Genomic DNA, 23,420 nt, shown 5'->3' on the forward strand with positions numbered 1-23,420 from the left:
TTTGGTTTATTTTTAGGTTACACTAATGAAAAGGTTACTTTTAGGTGATTTAGTTAGTAAAATATGATTTATCTGTGGTAATTAAATAGATTAATTAGATTTACGAATCTCTGATGGATGAGTGATACCCGACCCGAGGTTTCCGCCAACTGGGACCGCAATCAACTAGGACCGCGGTCCCAATCGCCAGATCGGTAAAAATTAAATACTTTTCTGGGACCATTCATAAAGGACAATGACCAAAAATGTATGGAGTGTGGTCCAAATGTCAACCATCACCTATGTAGTAAAATAGTCTACTAAATACTGATTCATTATAACCAAACCGCAATCAAAAATATGCTGTCAGTAAAAAGTTATGACTGAATGAAAAGTCATGTTTTTACCTTTTCATCTGAAAATTAATGTTCTTGATATCATTGTATCCATCGCACATTTCGGATTAATCTATGCATATTATGTCATGTCGCTTAGTGTGCCGTGTTAGATTCTCGCTAAAAGAAAAAAAAACTCAGAAGAAAGACAACAATATTGGAATTATGGTCGGGTGGTCGCTGCTCCGCCCCTATTGGTTGTAGGATGTTATATAACCTAAAACCATCCTTGATAAATGGGCTATCCATAACAAAAAGAATTTTTCAAATCGGACCAGTAGTTCCTGAGATTAGCGCGTAAACTACTACAATTTTTCATACAGTCATAACTTTTTACTGACAGTTTATTTATTTTTCGTCCCATACTGAAAGTTAATCTCTATTTAATGGACCATAAGCCAATATAGGTCTCATTAGTGGTGGACATTTGGACCACTTTTGGTCATTGTCCTTTTAGTACGATACCGATTTTGGCTTGAATAATATATTTTTTTAAGTTATCTATGAGTGAACCTAAGTCGCTGGAAGAAAAATATTTAATTTTTATCGATCCAGCGACTGGGACCACTGTCCCAGTTAATTGCGGTCCCAGTAGCCGGAATCTACGGCCCGATCGCGAACGTCTTCGCTTTCGCTTCGCGAAGCCCACACTCGGCCTCGTCGGCACGCGCACCGACGATCGCCAAACGGCTAGAGTACCTTCTGTACTCGCCACTCTGCCCGGTGAAGCTGGAAAAGCTCCTCCAGCTACCAGCGCGCGTCCCTTCAAAAAAAAAAAAAGCCGGAAACCTCCCCGACCCGACCGTGGATCACCAGTATTCTACTACACAGTAAAGTATAGGGTAAGGTGGGGCACAATGTTACACGGGGTACAATGTTACAATGCATATTTCTCCGTCCATTTCTATTAGTTGTATGATGTTCAGCGGCTCAGTTCAGCAGCTCTTATGAGCTTAACAAACGTGTATACCAACATCATACAACTAATAGAAAGGGACGGAGAAATATGCATTGTAACATTGTACCCCGTGTAACATTGTGCCCCACCTTACCCTACCTAGGTTATTAAAAGTTGATCGATCTGTGATAAATAATTTACCTGATTAATTAGTTTTATGAAGTAGGAATTTTATTTCATTAGTGATACCCGACAAGAACGTAGATCATCGGATTTCTAGTAAAGTGTATCTACCTTAATTATTAAAAATGTTAATTGATCTGTGATAATAATCAAGCTGAATAAAAACGTTTTTGATTGTTATTTTAGTATTTCATTCTAGCTATTATATTTCCAAGAATAACCTGGTTTTGCCATGTCTGAATACAGTTTTTTTTTCGGTTTCGGTAAAACCGGTTTTGTGACCCCCTAAATCCCACCCTTACGTTCATATAAAAAGAATGTGCGTAATCTATACGTACATAAGGCACCTAAAATAATAGAGAGGAAAGAATTGATTGTATTGAACAATGAACCGTCTCAGCTATAAAAGACCCACTAAACTGAACTGTCCCACCAAACACATTGATAGGGGGCGCCACCATTGTTCACCTGTACAAGGTTTCCCAAAAAGTACTGTCAAGCCGAAGCCCAGAGGTAGAGTATCACTAGGGCTACCCGAATACTCGATTTTTTCAAGTTATTTATAATTTTCAGATGATATGATAATGATGAAAATCTTTATCATATTTCAAAAACTGGGATAAAATCTATCCTACGTCCTTTCCCGGGACTCAACCATCTCTATGCCAAATTTCATCAAAATCGGTTCAGTGGTTTAGGCGTGAAAGCAAGACAAAGTTACTTTCACATTTATAATATTAGATGCAATGTTTTTGCCTCGATTAAATTAAACATTGTGATCAAAATAAAAACTTATTATCAAAATATTTTATAGGTTATTAGGTACTCAATACAGAAATCAGCCGGCTCCTAGTCTAAAATTCTTATAATCGAAATTAAATGATTTAAACTACAAATAAAAATGATTCAAACAGTACTAGTTTTTAGGTTCAAATTCGACTGCTCTAGTGGACGCACGGAACGGCAACGTCGCAGTCGACCCATATTATTTGAATTATTTGGCGGGAAAATAGTTTTTGGCTTTTAATTCTGAAACTAAGAGGCCTAGAGATTTGAAATTATGTCTCGTGTGTACTTTAATTATAACGAATTATTTGATCTTTAAAACGCAACTCTAACTTATACGGTTTTAATAATCCACCGTGTGTTACGTGTCACCAGCTTACACATACGTATCGGTTCGTAGTTCGAAAACGGTTCGAAATAAAGCTTTGAAAGAATTGAAGTCGGGTTTTTTTATTCGACTTTAATTTATGAGATATAAAACATTGATGTAGCTTAAATATTTACGAAGATACAGATGTGTAAGCTGGAGACACGGTACTCCAGCTCGCACATAGTTTTTTGATCGTGGTTTTAACAGTATTTGAGCTAAAGTCTTGAAAAGTGGAAAGCCTACTATTTGGATTCGACTGTAATTTTTGAGGTATAATACATTATCGTAGCATAAATATTTACGAAGATATAGATGTGTCAGCTGGAGACACGTGTCCTCAGCTTACACATAGAAAACAACTCATAGTTATGAAGTTCTAATGGCTCTAATTGAATGACTGAGAGGTTTGATGACTCTAATTAGGCTTTTATTGATGGTATACTTGGAATTGCTCTAGGGCCAATGAGGAAGTTGGAGACATTCAGGTCAGACAGAGCCACACTGTTTTCTGTGGGTAGACACTTCTCATATAAAAACTAGTCTCTATATGTAGCAATTGATATACAACCTTATCCCTTAAGCAATAAAGTGCATTTTGGATTGATTTCACTATAGCAGGGGAACCCGCGGATCAATACCACCATACTAAAAATAATTGTTAGTGTCCTTATGTTGGTAGTATTGTTAGTTTGACAAATGAAAAAAAATGTCTGTCAATTGAGTTTGAGTTTTTAACCGGCGAATTGATTCGTGTGAAGTTATTTTCTCAGATTTGGTGCAATATTACTGTAAATAAACTTTTCTGTCGTTTACGTTGAGTTGATTAAGTTCCTCCGTATCGGGCGTGATAAAGTTTGCTGTTCAGTGTTATGTTTTTTGTGAGATAGAGACTCTTTTAAATAAGCTGTGTTTCAACTTCTACAGAAGTTTAAACTCTTATTTACTTTTCTGTTTAATGGGTATGTTATCTACTTACTTGAAATATTACATCTATTACAAATCTATTTTTCATTAAAAACAACCCTATGTGATGAAAATGTAAATGTACTTTCAAAACTGGTAAATGCATGAACCAGGGCATTGACACTGGTTGGAGAGAAATTATAGGCTTTGTTTAATTAATACCTATTTCATTTTAGGCTTCTACTGATAATGGAGAGTAGAAACAACAAGAAGTGCGTTATTTGTAATAAGAGGCGAAGTCGTGGTGGATCACCCTTACTTTTGAGTAGGTTTCCTCTGGATTCTGACCGGTGAGTTTCTAATAACACTCATTTATTACAAGATAATTTTACTGATTGTGTAAACTTAAAGGCTGGGATTAATATTTTTAATCATACAGTAAATAACCATAACCAATTTTTAATTTCAGTATTTTGTTTCGTACTCTGCAAATGAATTGCATAACAATACTAAAAGAAATTAGTTGATGAATAAATTTCAGTTTGTTATTCTTTTTCTTTTCTAATAGGTATTTCTTATTTCAGTTGTCGAATGTGGGTTAAAAATGCTGGCTTAGAAGACTTAGCATATGTACCTATTGAAAAGTTACACCAACTGAAGTTTGTTTGTGGTGGGCACTTCACTCCTGAATCCTTCAATGCCAAAGGAACTCGGCTGAAGAACTCAGCTATTCCAACACTGGAATTGAGCAATCCCATCTTGCCAGATGAAGTTTTGACAGAGTTTCCTCTTCATGTAAAAGACTCCAATAAAGAAAACCTCAAGACAGGTATGATGATGACTTCAATTATTTTTTTTTAATTTAATTTACTATCTATCAATTTTTCTTTAGATGTCTTAATTAATTTTCTTTGGTTTCCAAAACAAACCAACCGAATGCAATTTAACAAGGTTCTTTCTTTGTAACCACAAACATGTGTTGTATGCTTATCAATAAATAATATATAATTTCAATTATTAATTATATCTATACTTTGTTACAGTTCTTTATGATCATTCATATTGCATTCCAAAGAAGTCAAATCCAGTTGAACGAGGTATGTTTATCTAAAATTATACTAATAATATAAAAAGGAAATATTTAATTGTTTGTTTGTATTTGATCGGCTCCGTAACTCGAGCCAAGATAGCCTAAAGTGCGGGTTAGAACCCCACAGCTTGAATATTGTAGTAAACCCACTCGTAACACAATTTAGCTTAGAATGTGTGTTGAGTTAGAGGGACTTTAGTAATTTGTGTAATACAAATTCTTCAAAAAAAGTACCGGACCAATTTGAAAAATTTTAGGCAATCTACATTAATTAGCCAGGTCAGCTAGTTTAATAATATTTATAAGCTAGTAATTTTTAATGTGAGCAAGACATGTACTAGACTGATTGTACCCTAAAGTTGGGTAAGAACATGACATTTTATTACCCAATTCACATTTCATTATCTGCTTTCAGTTCCCCTTACAACTACAACCAAACAACTAAATTCAACATGTTTGGGAGCTGTGGATATACCAGATTCTGGTATTTCTGCGAAAACAACTTTTGAACCTCTTCCTTCTACTTCCAATGCACCAGAACATATGACCTATAAACCCATTACTCATGGTAAGTGTACAAACTAATTATTTACCTTCTAAAATATGCCTTCCCTCAAACTAAAGAATGCCACCCTGGATGCGTTCTGCAGTCTGCAGTCAGGTCAAAATGAACTTATATGTACAACATTCTAGGTTTCTGTACATTTTATATTAATGCGATTTGACCGTGCGGATACGAACAAAGAACGCAAAGCACACGTGACTGATTGCCTTATCACGACCACTTACAGATTGTCTTGACATACCCGCAGACCGCATCCAGAATGCAGAACATTAAAACCTCTAAATGCCTTTAATTTAATATTATGTCATTGTTATTGAAGGTGGGCCCACGCTTCATATTTTATGAGAAGAGCTATCATTATCCTGTCTTTGCATTTTTTTAAAACTTGATAATGATTGATTGATTTGGAAATAATATGTTTCATAAAACAACAAAATAAATTTTAAACTAATTTGCATATTTATAATATTTCAGATGATAAAAACATTTGCCATCAAGATGCACAGGCAGAAATATTAGTCCACAGTTATAAAAGACCTAAGAAAAACATTGAAATGAAAGGTAAGATAAAACATACCTAATTTAAAAAACTAAGTAAAATTGCTGATTAATTAACCAATATTCAATTCAATTTGCTTTAATGTTGTTTTTTTTACTAATGGAAATGTTTTTATTACAGACACTTCATCAACATTTACAATTAAAGAGAAGAGGCTTTGGCGACAGTTACAAAATGCAAAAAAAACAATAAGGAATATAGCGAAGGTAGTTGCAGAAGAACACAACAGAATTTTTTTAAATATTAAAAAACTGAATAGTACCATTGTAAATCCAACATTCAAAACTAAGATGAGGGTGAAGTATGCTGCGCATGCTCTGAGTAATACCGTGGCAGCTATTTTAAAAATGATGGCATGGAAAGAAGTTTCTGATTGCAATGATACAGCATTTGTGATTGAACAGTTAGATAAACTATTTGATTGTACAAATGGTCCATCATCTTTAAATGACGTAAAGAAAGGGATCCGGGAAAATGTTTCCACATCAAGTAGGTAATCACATTGAGTCTTGGACCTTTTATACTGATAAGTTAAAAACCATAAAATTTATAACAGCAGAAAACACGATACTAAAAAATGTTAAATGCGTAAAGGGATATCAAATATCTATCAAATCCTTAAACGATATTTGGGAAAAGTTAAAGAATGAAGGGTTTAAATATATGAACCTTAGACAGTTTAACCAAGACTCTCTGGAAAACTTATTTGGAATCATTAGGCAACACAGTGTAACCAATAGAAATCCCACTATCACGCACTTTACTGCAGCGCTTAAAACAAGCATGGTTACTGGGCTGAAAGTGCCTCATAGCAGAAGTGCTAATTGTGAAGCAGACAACAATAAACATATGCTGGAATATAAAGACATTTTAAAAACTAATTTAAAAACAACAGAAATAAAAATTAATGTTCAAGATTCCACAGACACTGAATTTTATCCTGTGTTGTCTATCCCGGACCCTGAAAACTTAGAACAGCCCATTGAAAATTTGTGTAGCCTTGAAAACCAACCAGTAGTATATGTAAGCGGGTATTTAGCTGCCAAACTATTACAGAACAGTTCTTGTTTAATTTGTGAAGAGTGTTTGAGCGTGAAAACTCCTGTTGACAATGATTTGTATGCATATATATCTCTTCGCGAATGGTGGCATGATAAAAAAAGTCTCGTTTATCCAACAATTCAATTATGTACCACCGTAAATGAAGCTAAACAATTTTATCATGACCATATTGCCGACCAGATATATATGGAAAATGTTGGAAAATTCATTTTCTTAATGTTGAGTACAAATTGTAATTTTAGTTGGTTTAAATGTCAACAACATAATAAATAAATTTATGATAAGATGTTTAAAATATTAAGTTACCTTTTTCTAAGAAAAAGTTGTAAAATCATTAATGACAGCTTCATAAAAAGTGAAAACAATTTTGCTGACAAAAGTAAAAAAGCACAGCAACAAAGCATTGAAAAGTAATCTTAGGGCTGAGGTTCGATCAGCTGATAAGAAAATTAAAGATGTTTATAAATAAAAATCCTATTTTTTCTTAGAAAAAGTTGTGAAAATAAAAGTTTACAAAATTATCATTTCTGTACTTTGTTATAATTTTCAATAATTCCTCATGCCTACAACTGCTATGTCATGTTCAATACTTATTGTAATATACCTATTTTATTTCGAAATAAATAATTTACGTTACAAAACTTCGTTTTACTTACACATAGTATAAAATAAAAATAGTAATCATTAAAATATTGAAGGTTCCTATACTAGATATCGATATGCAATTACAACCCTAGCAAAGTATCGATAATCGATAAGTTATTACGAACGTCACTAATACTGTCAGAAAATAAGGCATTATGTTGGTAGCTCCGCCTGTAGTTTGTGCGGTTGGTAAAGATTTGCGGGTCGTTCTCTAAAATGCATATGTGTGCGTGAGCTCAAAAAATATCTATGGAGTGCCGTCTCTTACTCTTATATGCTCTTTGGTTTTCAAAACAAACAAACTGAAACAAACTGTCAAATATGTCATCCATGTAAAATGGAGTGAAAATCTATCCTCTTCAAAAATTTTATGTCTAGATTTATTTTTATGTGATGGATTGAAAGTACTGAATACGCGCTACTGCTTCTATTACTAGTCTTATCGTACATCTCACAGATATGTTTAGAAATAGACTCTTCAATATTTTCAAGACCGCTTGTTCGCGAGTGAATAGAAGGGCAGTAGTATACAAAATTCGTAATATTGCACCAGTTTCATTGGGATTACTTACTACGGCGTCGTGCGACGAACACCAAAAGGAGTACGAGGTATCTTGGGATGACGATAGATTAGAACATGAATTTTTAATTCGACAAGCAACTACAGTCAATGTGAATGCAGCTACCCAACTTCTTACTGTAACTTTAGTCGCCATTCAGGATACAAGTGAAAGGTACATCGTGATTATATGAAATAGCTATGCCCTCTATGTACATTTAGAGCGGCTCATTCTGTAGCAATTATTTTGTATGTGTAGATTACGAGAAGCACTGACAAAAGAGCTATGCCTCGTGAAGCAAGCACTCGAGTGGGGAGAGTCTGGCATCCCACCACACCACTGGGATCAGCTGGTCGCAATAAGGGGATCGTTGTCTGACCTCAAGCACAATCTTAGGACGTTGCTGAGTATGAATGAAAATTTAAAAATTCAAAGATGTCAGATAAACGAGAATCTCCTCAGCTTCAATTTACTAAAATTACAGGTTATATGGATTATGCTGAAAAGTTAGCCACTGTTGCTGCTGAGATTTCATATTTGTCTGGCAACATTGCGGCTTCTGATGCCATCTGTGAAAGGATTGATCATGCTTGCAGGTATTTATTAATAGAAAAAAACAATTTTAAGTATTTCAAAAACATTTATTAAAGCATAATGTAATATTAAATCTAGCATTTTAAAAGTTTTCTATTTTTTTACTCCATTTCATGTCAGATTCAAATTAACAAATTGATTTTTATAAAATTAGGCTTGATAATACCATAATATAATCTTATTAATTAATTAAAAATCAACAAATAGTCACTTCTTTTGACCTTAAAACATTGTAGTAAGTATATTTAATATGTAACAAAATTCTAATGACAAAGTAAACAAAATAATATCTTTTAATTATTATGTTAAAACGTTTTATGTACATAGTATTGGCAGTAATGTGTTCACTCTCTCCCTAGGACGTGCAACACTCAGAAGCAGTTGACGCACGAGCTCCAACAGGAGAGCCTGGAGTTGCAACAACAGGCCATCGTCAGCTCGCCTGAACTCGAGCAGAAACTAAAAGAAGAGTTGGCAAATGAAAAAAAATCAAAAAAGAAGAAATCATAACAAAAATTATTTAGATTGAAGCTAATTATAATTTATACACTTAAAATTCCAGTTTGTACATAGAAATAGGAAGAGCAACAATAAAAAAAAATAAAAAATATGTTATCTTATTACTATAGGGTACATACACTTATTTTTATTCCTTTACATTTATTTATCATAACATCAAAGATTTTAAAATACCTACTGAAAGGATTATACTTTTAATATTATTACCCTGAAATATTAGCTATAGTATAATACAACACACATACATCTTATAAATATTAGCTATCCACATTTAGTGTTGAAAATAACTAGTGAATTTGACTATCATTTACGGTCAAATTGGTCAAAAACTAGTAATTAACTGTCAAAAATGGTCATTTTCAGTCAGTTTGATTTCAGTAATAGTTTAGTACTTTTTTTAATTATTATTTCTTAGATTTTGAGAATGATAAGTCTACAACTTCTTGATTAAAACAAAAAAGTGTTTATTACAATTAAACACTACAATGAGTCTACAACTTTTAATTGACACAATGTTTTGTAATGATTTATTGTGCTCTCTTTCTTTCCCTACGCAATTGTCACGCACCACGCTCTCGTAAGGCAAAATGGGAATGTTGCATCGCCGCACACGACGACTTTGATGCTATCTTATTCTCTCATAATAAAACAAAATAAAACGTTCCTTAATTTAAATCTCCATAAAATTGGGTAATAAATTATTTGGTGGGACTACAGTAATATTTGAGTCAAATTGACTGAATTACAGACAGTAAATGACTGGTTTATGACAATCGTGACTGGTCAGATTCGGTCATTTTACATATCTATTCACATTCATCTTCATTATTAATAAAAGATAGAGACAAAAATAATCTCATAATATGTTAACAGTTAACACCATGTTTAAGATTTTTACATCAAAGTGATTATGGTTAATTAGCCAAACTGTCGCAGTCTCAAACTATTTCGATACTAAAAGGGTTAGTGTGAAAAGGTGATAGACTACCTAGACAGTTACCTTCGTTTTACAGTACAGTTCGCATTATAATATTAAGTACGGATTTGATCGAAAAAAGCTGTTCCAAGTGCAACTTAACATTACTGATTGAGAGATCCACTAAACTGGTTAAGTAAAATGTTAGTAAACAATACAGCTCATCACATAAATAATAATACACATAACTATTGATACATTATTGATTATATCACTACTGAGGCTAAGTTGCACTAGCTTACTTTAACCGTAACTATAACCATAACCGGTGTTTCTGTATGGGGTTTGACAGACTTGACGTTTGTTAAAGTGATATGGTGCAACCCAGGCAAAGATTCCCTGCATGTACAGATATTTTTAGTTTGGCAACACAGTTACCTGCGCAAGAGCTTAAAACGTGGCGTCCTTGTTGAGATGCGTCTCGATGTCCACGCGGCAGATGGGGCAGTGCTTGTTGGTGCTGAGCCACTGGTCCACGCACTCCATGTGGAAAAGGTGCATGCACGGGAGTCGCCTGCAAACAACAGTCAAATTGTACTGTGAATTATTACAACAAGAGATAATCTCAGCCATGGATTTAGTGGGGAGTAAACCAGGAAGCCCCTGCTCTAAAGGGGCCCAAATGGTAAGAAGGGGGCGCCTTTGTGAAAAAAAAGCGCACTGTATTTACTTAACAATAATTAATTTGATTTGAAACAATTGCAACGCCGAGTGATACATGAGTCAGTCAGTGAGGACGTGGACCTTTTTTTAGGAAACTGTAACGTAGAGGGCGCTACAACAAAACTTTTTCGTTAGTAAAAAAATTGTAAACCCGTGGTAGCTATGAATAAATAAATTAAACTAATACCATACTGATTTAAACTTTATTTACCTGCAATCCGACTGCACCTCAAACACTGAGAGGCATATCGTGCACTTCTCGTCTTGGTGGTGTGGCGCGGGCGCGGCGTAGGCGTGACGATACCTATTTCGTTCAATGACTGCCCCTCAGAAATGAGGAGAACCAAAGTAACCGACATAGCTCGCAGAATTGCTAAAATCAAGTGGCAGTGGGCGGGGCACATAGCTCGTAGAGACGATGGCCGTTGGGGCAGGAAAGTTCTCGAGTGGCGACCACGGGCTGGAAGACGTAGCGTGGGCAGGCCTCCTACTAGGTGGACCGACGATCTGGTAAAGGTCGCGGGAAGAGCCTGGATGCGGGCAGCGCAGGACCGTTCATTGTGGAAAACCTTGGGGGAGGCCTTTGTCCAGCAGTGGACGTCATTTGGCTGAAACGACGACTGCCCGCGACGCCCCCCGCGCCGCCGCCATGTTGAATACTGACGCGAGAGTGCCGCTCGAGCCCCATTGAAGCTCATCAATCCCTTAGATCGAGCCCCATTAAAGCTCATCAATCTAATCCCTTTCATGTGTACTAACCTGCAATCCGAGTGCACCTCAAACACTGAGAGGCATATAGTAGTGCACTTTTCGTCCTGGTGGTGCGGCGTAGGCGTGGCGGTAGGTATTCCGCTCGATGACGACCCGCGACGCCCCCCACGCCGCCGCCATGTTGAATACTGACGCGAGGGTGCCGCTCGAGCCCCATTGAAGCTCATCAATCCCTTAGATCGAGCCCCATTAAAGCTCATCAATCTAATCCCTTTCATGTGTACTAACCTGCAATCCGAGCGCACCTCAAACACTGAGAGGCATATAGTACACTTTTCGTCCTGGTGATGCGGCGCGGGCGCGGCGTAGGCGTGACGATACGTATTCCGCTCGATGACGGCCCGCGACGCGCTCCGCGCCGCCGCCGCGTGACGTTCCGCCATGTTGAATACTGACGCGAGAGTGCCGCTCGAGCCCCATTGAAGCTCATCAATCCCTTAGGTCGAGCCCCATTAAATTGATGAGCAATCTAATCCATGTGTACTAACCTGCAATCCGAGTGCACCTCAAACACGGAGAGGCATATAGTGCACTTTTCGTCTTGGTGGTGCGGCGCGGGCGCAGCGTAGGCGTGACGATACGTATTCCGTTCGATGACGGCCCGCGAAGCGCCCCGCGCAGCCGCCGCGCGACGCTCCGCCGCGTGCGCCGCCTCCGCCGCCATATTGAATACCGACGCCAGGGTGCCGCTCGAGCCCTGCATAAGTAAATAAATGAAAACATGAATGGATGAAGGTGATAATAATATGTCGCATTTTGGATTTTTCAAGAGAACCTCACTTAGATTAAAACGAAAAGGGAAGATACAGCACTAGCGTCTCGCAGGCGAGCTGCCGAAATTAGGAGCATGCACACAAATTCGCTTCGGCGCGTTAACTGTTACCCGGTTTCCATCAAGGCAGCGGAGCGGAGATGTATTTTAAATAGCCAATCAGACTTTTTACATTAAAGGAGAATGAAATCGGATTGGTTATTCAAAACATTTCTCAGTCTCGCTGATTATATCTCAGCTTGGGGTTCTTCGTTCTGTCTTGCTCACCGAATAGACCTACGAAGCACAGCAGGGCCTATCTTTATTGCAATGTAAGCGCGTACCGTATCTTCAATTTTTGTTTGAAGCTATGGCCTGGTCCGTGAGCACGTAGAATTTTGTCCAATGACGCCAAGCTACCCATCCTTATCGCTCGCGCGTAATTATGTTGCTGTCGCGCTCGCACACTCACTGCGGGCGCGCGTCGCACAGTCGCGACAACAATATAATTACGCGCGAGCGATAAGGATGGGTAGCTTGGGGTCATTGGACAAAAATCAACGTGCTCACGGACCAGGCTTTAGTAACAAAATATACCATCGGCTGGATGGAGATGTGCAGGTGCGGCGTCGCCTGGTGCATCTGCATGTAGTGGTGTAGGTGGTGGTGAACATACTGCCCGTCGCTGCAACAAACCAACGGTAAGCACATACTCGTATTGCTATGGGCTAGCAGAAGCGCTTGTTCCCAACGAGTCACACCTTTAATATCAGATAAAAGAGCGTTCATTATAAAGAAACAATGTACAAAATACATAAAAAATCTAAATAATGAAGTAGGTATGTAATATAAAGATTAACGAGTAGGGGTGTGACTCGATGGGAATTTTTCCCAACGACACGGTTACTCGTTTTGGTGTGACTCGTTGAACACAAGCGGCTAGAAGGCTTAAAGGACATCGAAAAAGAGTTAAAACAAAATAATAGAAAAACAAAAAATAATCACAGATTTCGCAAAACAAAAAATAACAAAATTAGAGAAAACACTAATAATATACCCTGAGAAAACAGTCGGCCACTGCTATAAAAATAATTGGATAGCGGAAAAACTAGTCCAAGAGCCTTTAAAACGTGGGACAATGGAACTTAATTTAATTTATTGACAGTCAATTTCTTCATTTTAAAGCTGCGAAAATTTTAAATCTTAGAATTATTAATAACCATGGTGGACAAAAACTACATCTAACATTTATCATGTTGTTAAGAGATTACCTGATATTTGTATATTTATTTATTTATTTATTTATTTAGGTTCACCATCAACTATTACATCAATATTTGCACAGACACTTTGACAATTCAATAATGTAAATGTATAGCTATATTAAGGTAAACACCGCTTACATAATATTTAATGTTTGCTAATTATTTAAAGGAAAAGAAAAGAAAACAATAAAAAGTCTGTTAATCATTACAATTTACAACTCATTCAAACATGTTCAAAAGTCTCCATGACTGCCTTTCTAAACTGTTGACGGCTATCAAAGAATAAATCCACCGCCACACTGTGCTCATTCAATAACTTGCATAGACGAGGAATTGTGGAGCTCCTACCCAGGACGGTTTTGCGATGGGGGGCACTAAAGGGTGAGATCGGCTTGCGGGGGATCGTGCGTGGTACGCGAAGATTAAATTTACTCAGTAGTTGGCTGCTGTCAACCCTACTTCTCATGATGTTATGGAGAAAAACCAGGTCAAGCAAGTCCCTTCGCTGATTTAGTGTTTGCATTTTGAAGTGCATGAGCCTTTCTCCATAAGATTTAAGTTTTTTTGTGAGACCAAAGGAGCTTGACAGATGCCAAAGAAATCTCTTCTGTACCCGTTCTATTCGTAAGGAGTGAACCGCATAATGAGGTCGCCACACAACGCTGCAGTATTCCAAAGTGCTACGTACAAGGCAATTGTAGAGATTAATGCGTGTATAGGGCTTATGGAATACCTTTCCGTTACGCATGATGAACCCTAGCATTTTATTGGCCGTACTAACTATGCAGTCGATGTGCTCAACAAAGGTTAATTTTGAATCGAACGTTACTCCCAGATCTTTTAGCGATTTCACTTCGCTGAGAGTTGTGCCTTGAATGTGGTATTTAGATGGAATAATCTTTGTATTTCTAGTGAATTTTATGTGTACACATTTTTTAGAATTTAATAGCATGCCGTTTGAGTTGCACCAATAAGCCAGGGCATTAAGGTCACGTTGCATCATGGATACATCATCCGTACAGGTTACAACTTTTATAAATTTTAGATCGTCTGCGTATAAAAATGGTGTAGAGTTCTGAAAACACAAAGAAACGTCGTTGATGAATATATTAAAGAGAATAGGGCCCAAATGGGAACCCTGAGGAACTCCTGAAGTTACATCTTTATTGCCCGATTTGAAGCCGTTAACAACAACATGAAAAGTACGGTTCTTAAGGTACGAAGCCAGAAATTGCAAAATATTACCCGAAAAACCATATAACGCGAGCTTTTCAAAGAGAATATTGTGGGGGACGGAATCGAAAGCCTTACTAAAATCAGTGTAAATGGCGTCAATTTGTTTATGTGCATCTACCTCGGAAATAATTTCATCAAGGTAGAGTACTAGGTTAGTATTTGTAGACCTACCTTTGACAAAGCCGTGTTGGTAATCAATAATAAAATGGCTAAAGTGGCGTTCGATGTATGGATAAACTAATGATTCCAGAATTTTTGAGAAAGTTGATAAGATAGAGATAGGCCGATAGTTTTTAACTGAGGTAACGTCATCGCTTTTGAATATCGGAACAACTTTAGATTCCTTCCACAACGAGGGAAATTCACCATCCGTGAGAGCTTTGTTGTAAATTAGGTAGAGCGGGAAAGACAAACTTGAAGCGCAGTTTCTTATAAAAAGCGGTGGAAAGCCATCGGGACCTGCTCCCTTAGTCGGGTCCAGTGATTTAAGTTTTTCTTCAATCTCCTCCCGGGTTACAGTGATAGAGGATAGGCTTTCGCTTTGTGCATGGAGGAATTGAGAAATATTGCAATCAGAGAGCTCTACATCTGGAGTTTCACTATAAACAGAGGCAAAGTAATTAGAAAACATTTCACAAATTTCAGGAGTATCATTCGCCACTCTACAACCATCTGTCATCTCTGCAGGATAAATGCTGGCGGCGTTACGCTTTGATTTGATGTACGACCAAAAATACTTTGAATTTGTGTTTATTCTATCCTCCATCCTAGCGACATACGCATTAAAGCAGTCTTTAGCAATTGATTTGCAGCGTTTATTTAATATATTAAGTGTTATTTTGTCGATTGGATTTTTGTATTTCTTATATCGGTTCCAAACTCTATCCCTCTCTCTAAATCTTCTTATTGTACTACGACTAAACCAAACCGGGTAATTTTTAGTTTTTTTGGGCTTAAATGAGGGCACATGTTTATCTATAAGTTCGTTAAGTATATTGGTGAAGACTTCTACCATTGAGCTAGCGCTTTCACAGCACGAGAAGAGCTCAGTCCAGTTAGTTCTGTCTAAAAGTTGTATTATGTTGTTTAGGTATTAACTATGCAATTATTATTTGTTGTAACACTAAAATCGGGTCCAACTATCGGCCAACTAAAAATCGGAGGTCTGCGCCTAGGCTTAAAAGGAGCGCCCCACTAAATAGAACTGTCATAATCACCTTCTTACGATGTATGGATGGACTATAGTTTTAATAATTAATTTTAGTTTTATTTCTTGTATGACACATCAAGCTTAAGCAAATCTGTGGAATAATTAGGCATAGGCGATAGGTGCTATTTTGCAATGAAAAATATGGCCTGATTTTCACACTTACTGGATCCTGTGTGCGGGAGGTGCGCCCCCTGGGTTGTTGCGGTTGGCCCTCAAGTCTCGGGGCTCAAACTCATCTGGGAACTAAAAAAAAACAAAATTAAATTTAGAAATGTAATCATTTATCTTCTTACGCACGAAATAATGCGCTATAGGACGATGCAGGTGACAATGTGACATGTGAAAGTCCCATCAGTGACATAGACAGGGGGGCGCCACCGTCAATACCGGATCGCTGGTTCTGATTTTTGCCATGTTGGAAAATTTTAAGTTGAACGATGGTAGCGCCTCAGTGTCCCTTCATTGGTCGGGTTTTTATGGCGGTCAAGCTGTAGATCCTGGCTACACAGGAGTTGCAGTGGTGGGAACGAGAAGTGAGAATAGTCCCGTAGCGCCTCCCTGTCAATGAGTTTGGTCCCACCAAGTCCCAAAAGTTTAAGTTACAAGCTTCTCGTCCATCGAAGTATTAATGTTAAAATGAAACCACAGTAAAACAGGTACAAATGGGCGGGGCACTTAGCTCGCAGAGCTGACGACCGCTGGGACAAAAAAGTTCTCGAGTGGCGACCACGAGCCGAAAGACGTAGTGTGGGCAGGCCTCCCACTACGTGGACTGACGATCTGGTGAAGTTTGCGGGAGGTGTCTGGATGTGTCTTTGTGGAAGTCCTTGGAGGAGGCCTTTGTCAAGCCGTGGGCGTCATTCAGCTGAAACTAGTACAGACGACGGCGTCTGCCATAAGATGCTAGTATTTACTTTTATGCAGTTGTAATACGTGCTATATTGCAACGAAAATTTTGCCCGCTGATAAAAATCCGTTAGATACGTACCGAGCTAGGAGGCGGCATGTTGTAGGTGGAAGAGTAGCCGCTCACGTTGCCCATGGTGCTGCGACGCTGCAGTTCCTAAAAAACACATTTATTATTAAACTATTTCTTTCGCAACTAACTCCCGGTCCCGGAGGCATGATCATCGGAAATATGCATTTGTACTGAACAACTTATCTTCTAGATTAATCAATAAATAATAATAATAATAATAATAAGTCAATCCTTTTAGATTTTGTATTGTTCAATAATATTACGAAATAAGCATAATAAAATTCACCCTGCCTGACATTTGTGTGACCCCACGTTGGCGCGTTGAAGACAGTCGTTATAATTTTGTAACATAATATTTCTTCATTATTATTAAGATATTAATGCATGCATCTTATGTAAATACTTACGAGCATGTGGTGTTGGCGATGCCATAGCCGTTCGTGCACGATGTAGGGCGGGGCGATCGACATGACCTCACGCCGGTCACCCACTGCAGAAATATTATTATTGTTAAAACAACCCAAAGCGCGCTCTTATCCTATGAATACTAATTTCTAAATTCTTGTATTGCAATTGGTTTCCAAACAACAACTGTAAAGGTTACCAATTCTATAAAATGCTGTTAAAAAGTTTGTAAAATGGGACGAATAAAAATTTAAATTTCGTAATTTACTACAAAGTCTAATTTGACGAAGTAACAAATTATGGGTGTTTTTATTATCGTACGGATTTCATCAGATATCGTACGGAATTACGCACGCGGGATTGTCCCGCATGCGTGACACTCGTGTCATTTTCATACAAGTATTCATTGGTGGTGTTTGGCCGAAAACATAATTATTGTAAGAGCTTATATGATTAAAGTATAAATAAATAAACCAATGAGGGTTTTCGCGATTGAAAAATCCACCAGATGGCAATACGTAGACGGGAGGTCCAAATGCTGCATGATTGGTTATTTTTGACATGACATTGACAGATATGTCAAAATCCACCAATCATGCAGCATTTGGACCTCCCGTCTACGTATTGCCATCTGGCGGATTTTTCAATCGCGAAAACCCTCATTGCCATAGCGATCGCCATTTTGCTTACAATAATTTCTACTTTCGGCCAAACGTGCCGATTGTAATGTGTGGAATGCGCACGTGGAGAGTGGGGGGATCTCGCATTTGCGATGAAATCTGCACGATAGCTATTAAAACACCCTAAGCCAAGGCGCAGACCACCAACTTTTAGTTGGCTGATAGCTGCTGTTGGGCCCGATTCTAATTTGTATGAAGAATCGGCCGATACCAAATCGGTGTAACGTGCGATCTTTCATGCATCTCCATACTGATTAACAGCCCGATCCAACTATCGGCCAACTAAAAATCGGTGGTTAGGCCAGGCCTGTTCATCTCCGCGAGTTTACATTGAAAACAAAACACGCACGATGGCCCACCTACAGGACACTATTCGACAAGGCCTCACATACGAGCGAACATTGACTGACGCACGCGTATTCTTGTGTATGATGGAAGAAAATAAAGAAAATGGTGTACTAAATACTGTGCAGTATTTAACTGCCTAAATAATAATAAAAACACAGAATGTACTTTTTTAAGTTGCCTCAAGACACTGGGAGGTAAATAAGTAGTTAATATTATTCATGATAATTCATGCTAAATCATGTATTTCCTCCGCCATTTTCCGCAGTTTGGCACCTCACGTCACATCATTTTACCGAAGTCAGCCCTATAGCTTCGGCGCAGTGCCGATCACTGACGTTTGTCAACAAAATGGTGCTTGACTCTTGAGACAGGCTAAATTACACCATATTGTTAATGACATTGAGCATACATTTGTTTAAATGCCTTCGCGAAGTAAAACTTTTGTACGTAGTACTTATTATTATTCTGTGGTTAGGCTAAGATCAACAACAACAACAACTATGTAACATGTGAATATCACTCACTGTGCGCAGGCGGCGCGGGCGGGTTGTACATGTTGTAGAGCGGCGGCGGCTGCGTGTGCGTGTAGGCGTGCGAGCCGTGGTGGCCGGGCGCGCCGTGCACGCTCGCCCCGTGCGCCGGCGGCGCGTGCGGCGCGTGGTGCGGGTGCGTGCAGCAGCAGCCGCGGCACGACACCAGGCAGTTGCCTTCTGTTGGCCGGCTGGAAACATGTACAACATTGATGCTGAGTTGCGCCATCTTACTTTAACTTTGACTAACGTCAAAAATCTGTCAAACTCCATACAAAAAGCATCGGATTGTTACGGTTAAAATGTGGTGCAGCAACTCAGGCTCCTCTTTAAGCTGACGTCGGTCACTGAACGTCAGCCTAAGAGGAAATCAAGCCATAGGGATGTAGACCAAGGATGTTTATCGATTGACACGGCGCATATCCTAGCCCGGCTGGTTTAGACACAACGACAATAGCACAGTTGCGGAAATCGACGTAGCGGAAAAACGTGCGCAGCACCAATTGATCATCATCTAGGATGCCTCTTTGCCACTCCCGCTGCTACCTCGCATCGAGTGAAAGGGATGGTACGATCCACGGAGCTGCAATAACTCTTCTATGGCTGTGGCTACGGCAGTGCGTAGTGCGGTGACCAGACGTGGCGAAGAATCGCGCGCAGCGCCGTTTGTTCATTTATCTAAAGCGCCTCTCTGTCACTCCCACTACTACTTCACATCGAGTGAAAGGGATGGCACGACTTACATGCATACAATGTCCGCATTCGGCGGCTGTACATAGACCGGCGTGTTGACGTGGCGGAACAGCGCGCGCAGAGCTTGAAACGTCATCGTCTAGTTAGAGTCTTGCTCTATCACTCACGCCGCTAGCTGGCATCGAGTGAAAAGGATTGCACGACTTACCTACGTACAATGTGTGCATTCGGCGGCTGCGGCTGCGGCGGCTGCGGTGGCTGCGGCGGTTGGGGCGGCTGTACGTAGACCGGCGTGTTGACGTGGCCGAACAGCGAGCGTAAAGCCGGCTGGTCGTCGTCTAGAGTCCCGTTCACTCACGCCGCTAGCTGGCATCGAGTGAAAGGGATGGATAATCTTACCTGCGTACGATGTGTGCATTCGGCGGCTGCGGCTGCGGCGGCTGCGGTGGCTGCGGCGGTTGCGGCGGCTGCACATAGACGGGCGTGTTGACGTGGCGGAACAACGCGCGTAGTGCTGGCTGGTCGTCGTCTAGAGTCCCGCTCTGTCACTCACGCCGCTAGCTGCCATCGAGTGAAAGGGATAGCACAATGGACAATCTTACCTGCGTACGATGTGCGCATTCGGCGGCTGTGGCTGCGGCTGCTGCGGTGGCTGCGGCGGTTGCGGCGGCTGTACATAGACGGGCGTGTTGACGTGGCGGAACAACGCGCGCAGAGCCGGCTGGTCGTCCAGTGCCAGGGGCGCGTCCTCCTCCTGCGGCCGCTCAGGCGACGCTGTGAGATCTATTACTGCACGCTGGAGAGAATTAATTGTGTGATCAGAACCATGTCAGAATTATAATAAATAGCAAACGTGTTCAATCAACGCAATAAAGGCATTCTACTTTAGGCCAGTTGTTTATTTGGGTTTTAAATGTTGTAATTTTGTAATAATTGCATTTGGTATAAAACAGGAAACAGACACCCCACTTATTTGTAACCAACAAGGGGCTCTTAGCACTACATTTGAAAAACAATTCTATACTTTTATACACATACATATTTCCAAAATATTATACTTACCTAACATTCCAAGTAGTTAGTACTTATCATGAAGGAATGTTATAAAGAATCATTCAATCTTCATCACTTTCAATTACAAAAAACTGATTGCAATAGAATGACATAGCAATAATTTAAATGGTTGGACTCTTACAGGATTAGTGTCTTCTCCAAGCACTTGGACATCATCATCAGAACTGGAGTCAGACACCCAATCCAGCTGCAGGTCAGGGGCCGACAGCACTCCCGCTGGTACTGGGTTGGTTTGGACTTCCTATGAGGAATAATAATAAGAATAATGAACATCAAGTTGAAGTCAAGAATTAATCAATATGATCTCTGTTTGAATACTTTGTAAAATGCATTTGACCATCTATTTTATAATTAAGAGCGCTTTCACATAAGGGCGTTAGTAGCGCGATTGCAACGCGGCAGCGGCGTCTTTATAATGTGAAGACATGCATCCACTGTCACATAGTATGAAATTTTCGGCAGAGCGTCTGTTGCGCGTTTGTCGCGCTGCTAAATCGCCTAAATGTGAAAGCGCTCTAATGCTAAATTAATTATTTACCTGATCACAGTTATTGTTTGTTCTGGCTTCTGTTTGAGTAGTCCTCCCCATACTAGTACCAGGTTGGGGTGATTTTACTTTCACCCTCCTATCTCCCACGGCATTTACATCACAACACCTTGCATCAGCTCTCTCAGTTTTGACAATGACGCTCTGAGATCGTTCTGGAATCTCATGAGATTGACCATTTGACGTCCCTGGTTCAATTTTCACCCGAGCCTGGTCTGTTGCTTCAACCTTGACAATAGCACTAGATATGGGTACAGACACACTCTCCTCTGTGTTCTGTTGTTGTTCTTCAGATGGCTGTCCAGATTCTTGCTTGATTGTGCCTTGTATTCCCGGTTCCTCTTTAACTTGTGACAAGGACGTATTTGAGGTGCTAGCTACGTGATGTTGGGAACACTGCCGATAAAGTCTATGGTGGTAATGGTGGTGGTGGTGGTGGTGATGAGATCCATTTTGATGACTAAAGTGGTTGGGACTGTGCCTTTGACATTCACTGACAATAGAATGGTTGTGGGCATACGTACTGCCGTGGTGAGCTCTGCAAACACAGGTGCTTCTGTTTGCACAGTTACAACTGTGGTTTTCTTGTTTTATGTGCATGTTGTTGTTTGTGTTACAGTTATGGTGAGCCCTATGGTTGTTTTGTTGCCTTCTGTTACAGTTGTGGAGTTCAGGTACCACTGCATTACTCTCAGTGTTGGTGTCACCTGCTGCTTGAGTAGTGGCTTCAGTGTGGTCATGTGGCTCTCTTTTGATGTCAATCCTTGGAGAGGAAGCATTAGGATAACTGCAATTACCTCTAGAAACAGACACATCAGCATCAGACCTATTACCCTGGTGACCGGCACCATTGCTGCTACATTGCCTTTTCCTGGGTACAGGAATATTGTCTTCCTCGTCTGAACTGACTTCAATAAGACTGGAACTGGTCCCTTCATTCTCTCTTGAGTGTCTCCTTCTAGGTGATATGTTTAGCTTACGACTAGGCCTCTCCAGTGCCTGTGGTTGGTTACTCCTCAAGTGATTTCGGTCTGCGGTATTGATATGATTATTGTGCATTGTGGGAGGCTGCACAGAATCAAAATCCATTGCAACAACAGAGCTATTGTCTTCCCCTTGTGGTAGATTGTAAGAAATAGGATGTGGTGCATAGTTTCTATCATCACCAAGAACTATTACATTGTTGGCATGGTAGGGGGCAAATACATATTCCAAACCAGGCCTTACACCAGACCCAGGATAGGGTTGATAATTAGGGTAGTAGTAGCCTCTCTGGTTCACGGGTTTAGGTTGGTATCTGATATTAACATCAGCAAATCTCTGGCCAGTCAGATTTCCATTTTCCAAGTTATTCCTTCCAAGAGCAAAATCTAATGAACTTGAACTGTCTGGTAATGGCTGGTATTCTTCAGGAACAGGAGTGTGAGAAGATCCTGGTGGTGCCACTGAGGTCATATTCAGTTCATAAGCCTGAGTGGGTGAAGTAGAATTGACATAGTTGGAGGAGACAGGTTTGGATGACACCACGCCGGCAGCAGAGGGTGGTGCTTCTGTAGATGTTGGGAGCACTTCCACTTCATCATCACTCTCAGCAAAAAGAGCTTCACACTCCATTTCCTCTGCAAAATATAGAAAAATCAGTCAGAGGAAATCGTAAGTCAAACAATCTTTCTTTTAACCCCATGAACCATGTATAGTAGTTTAAAATAGAAGATTTATTTACCATTTCTGGGAGGATTATCAGAAGCAGATGATGTGTAAACAGTGTCCAGGATAGCTGCTAGGGATGATGGACCGGGAATATCCCACGAAGATGATTGATCACCTTCGTATCCCTTTTCGGTCATTGTATTTGTTAGTGTTTTCCCGTCATAATGTTCAAAACAGTGGGATATGCCACAATGGAACTTCAACTTGTTTGCAGTCAACAAACATGGAGTATTAGGTTTCACAATATTTACGCCATACTTAAACTAATGAATTACTATTTCACGCATTGTAAACACATATTTTGAGTTCTATTTTGTCCACAAAAGTAGTTGAAAACACTGGAATTCCACATGCGAGCGAGAAAATGCGACATTCATGTTCATGACCAAAATTTACAACAAATAAATGTTGCCATTTTGGAAAAAAAAAAGTTGTGGCCAAGAAATCGTGTAATATACAGAGTAATGATAATTC

At 39.5% G+C, this 23,420-nt stretch overlaps 2 protein-coding genes across 2 annotated transcripts; one reads left to right on the forward strand and one right to left on the reverse strand.

Moving 5' to 3' along the window:
* Nucleotides 1-7,746: 7,746 nt before the first annotated feature.
* Nucleotides 7,747-10,456, forward strand: LOC135081551 (uncharacterized). The gene is made up of 4 exons (XM_063976294.1): nt 7,747-8,169; nt 8,254-8,402; nt 8,480-8,591; nt 8,949-10,456. The coding sequence occupies exons 1-4, from the start codon at nt 7,895-7,897 to the stop codon at nt 9,097-9,099; spliced, it is 687 nt and encodes a 228-aa protein (XP_063832364.1). The 5' UTR covers nt 7,747-7,894; the 3' UTR covers nt 9,100-10,456.
* On the reverse strand, nt 8,616-23,318 carry LOC135081819 (uncharacterized). The gene is made up of 13 exons (XM_063976598.1): nt 22,960-23,318; nt 21,228-22,855; nt 20,811-20,930; nt 20,226-20,411; nt 20,015-20,157; nt 18,917-19,113; nt 17,367-17,449; nt 16,969-17,043; nt 16,144-16,223; nt 12,867-12,954; nt 12,007-12,215; nt 10,463-10,598; nt 8,616-9,048 (listed from the first exon to the last, which is right to left on the reverse strand). Exons 1-12 carry the CDS (start codon nt 23,081-23,083, stop codon nt 10,475-10,477), a joined length of 3,057 nt encoding a protein of 1,018 aa, XP_063832668.1. The 5' UTR covers nt 23,084-23,318; the 3' UTR covers nt 8,616-9,048; nt 10,463-10,474.
* Between the last annotated feature and the right edge of the window lie 102 nt (nt 23,319-23,420).

This window comes from Ostrinia nubilalis, chromosome 20 (assembly GCF_963855985.1).
Source record: "Ostrinia nubilalis chromosome 20, ilOstNubi1.1, whole genome shotgun sequence".
Classification (NCBI taxonomy): Eukaryota; Metazoa; Arthropoda; class Insecta; order Lepidoptera; family Crambidae; genus Ostrinia; species Ostrinia nubilalis.

Coding starts and splice junctions, on each gene's coding strand:
- LOC135081819 (XM_063976598.1), bottom strand. CDS start 23,083: ATGACCGAAAAGGGATACGAAGGTGATCAATCATCTTCGTGGGATATT. Junction 19,114..20,014: donor AATGCACACATCGTACGCAG/GTAAGATTATCC, acceptor ACATGTTTCCAG/CCGGCCAACAGAAGGCAACT. Junction 12,955..16,143: donor CCTCCCGCACACAGGATCCA/GTAAGTGTGAAA, acceptor GGTTTGTTGCAG/CGACGGGCAGTATGTTCACC.
- LOC135081551 (XM_063976294.1), top strand. CDS start 7,895: ATGTTTAGAAATAGACTCTTCAATATTTTCAAGACCGCTTGTTCGCGA. Junction 8,170..8,253: donor ATTCAGGATACAAGTGAAAG/GTACATCGTGAT, acceptor TTGTATGTGTAG/ATTACGAGAAGCACTGACAA. Junction 8,592..8,948: donor AGGATTGATCATGCTTGCAG/GTATTTATTAAT, acceptor CTCTCTCCCTAG/GACGTGCAACACTCAGAAGC.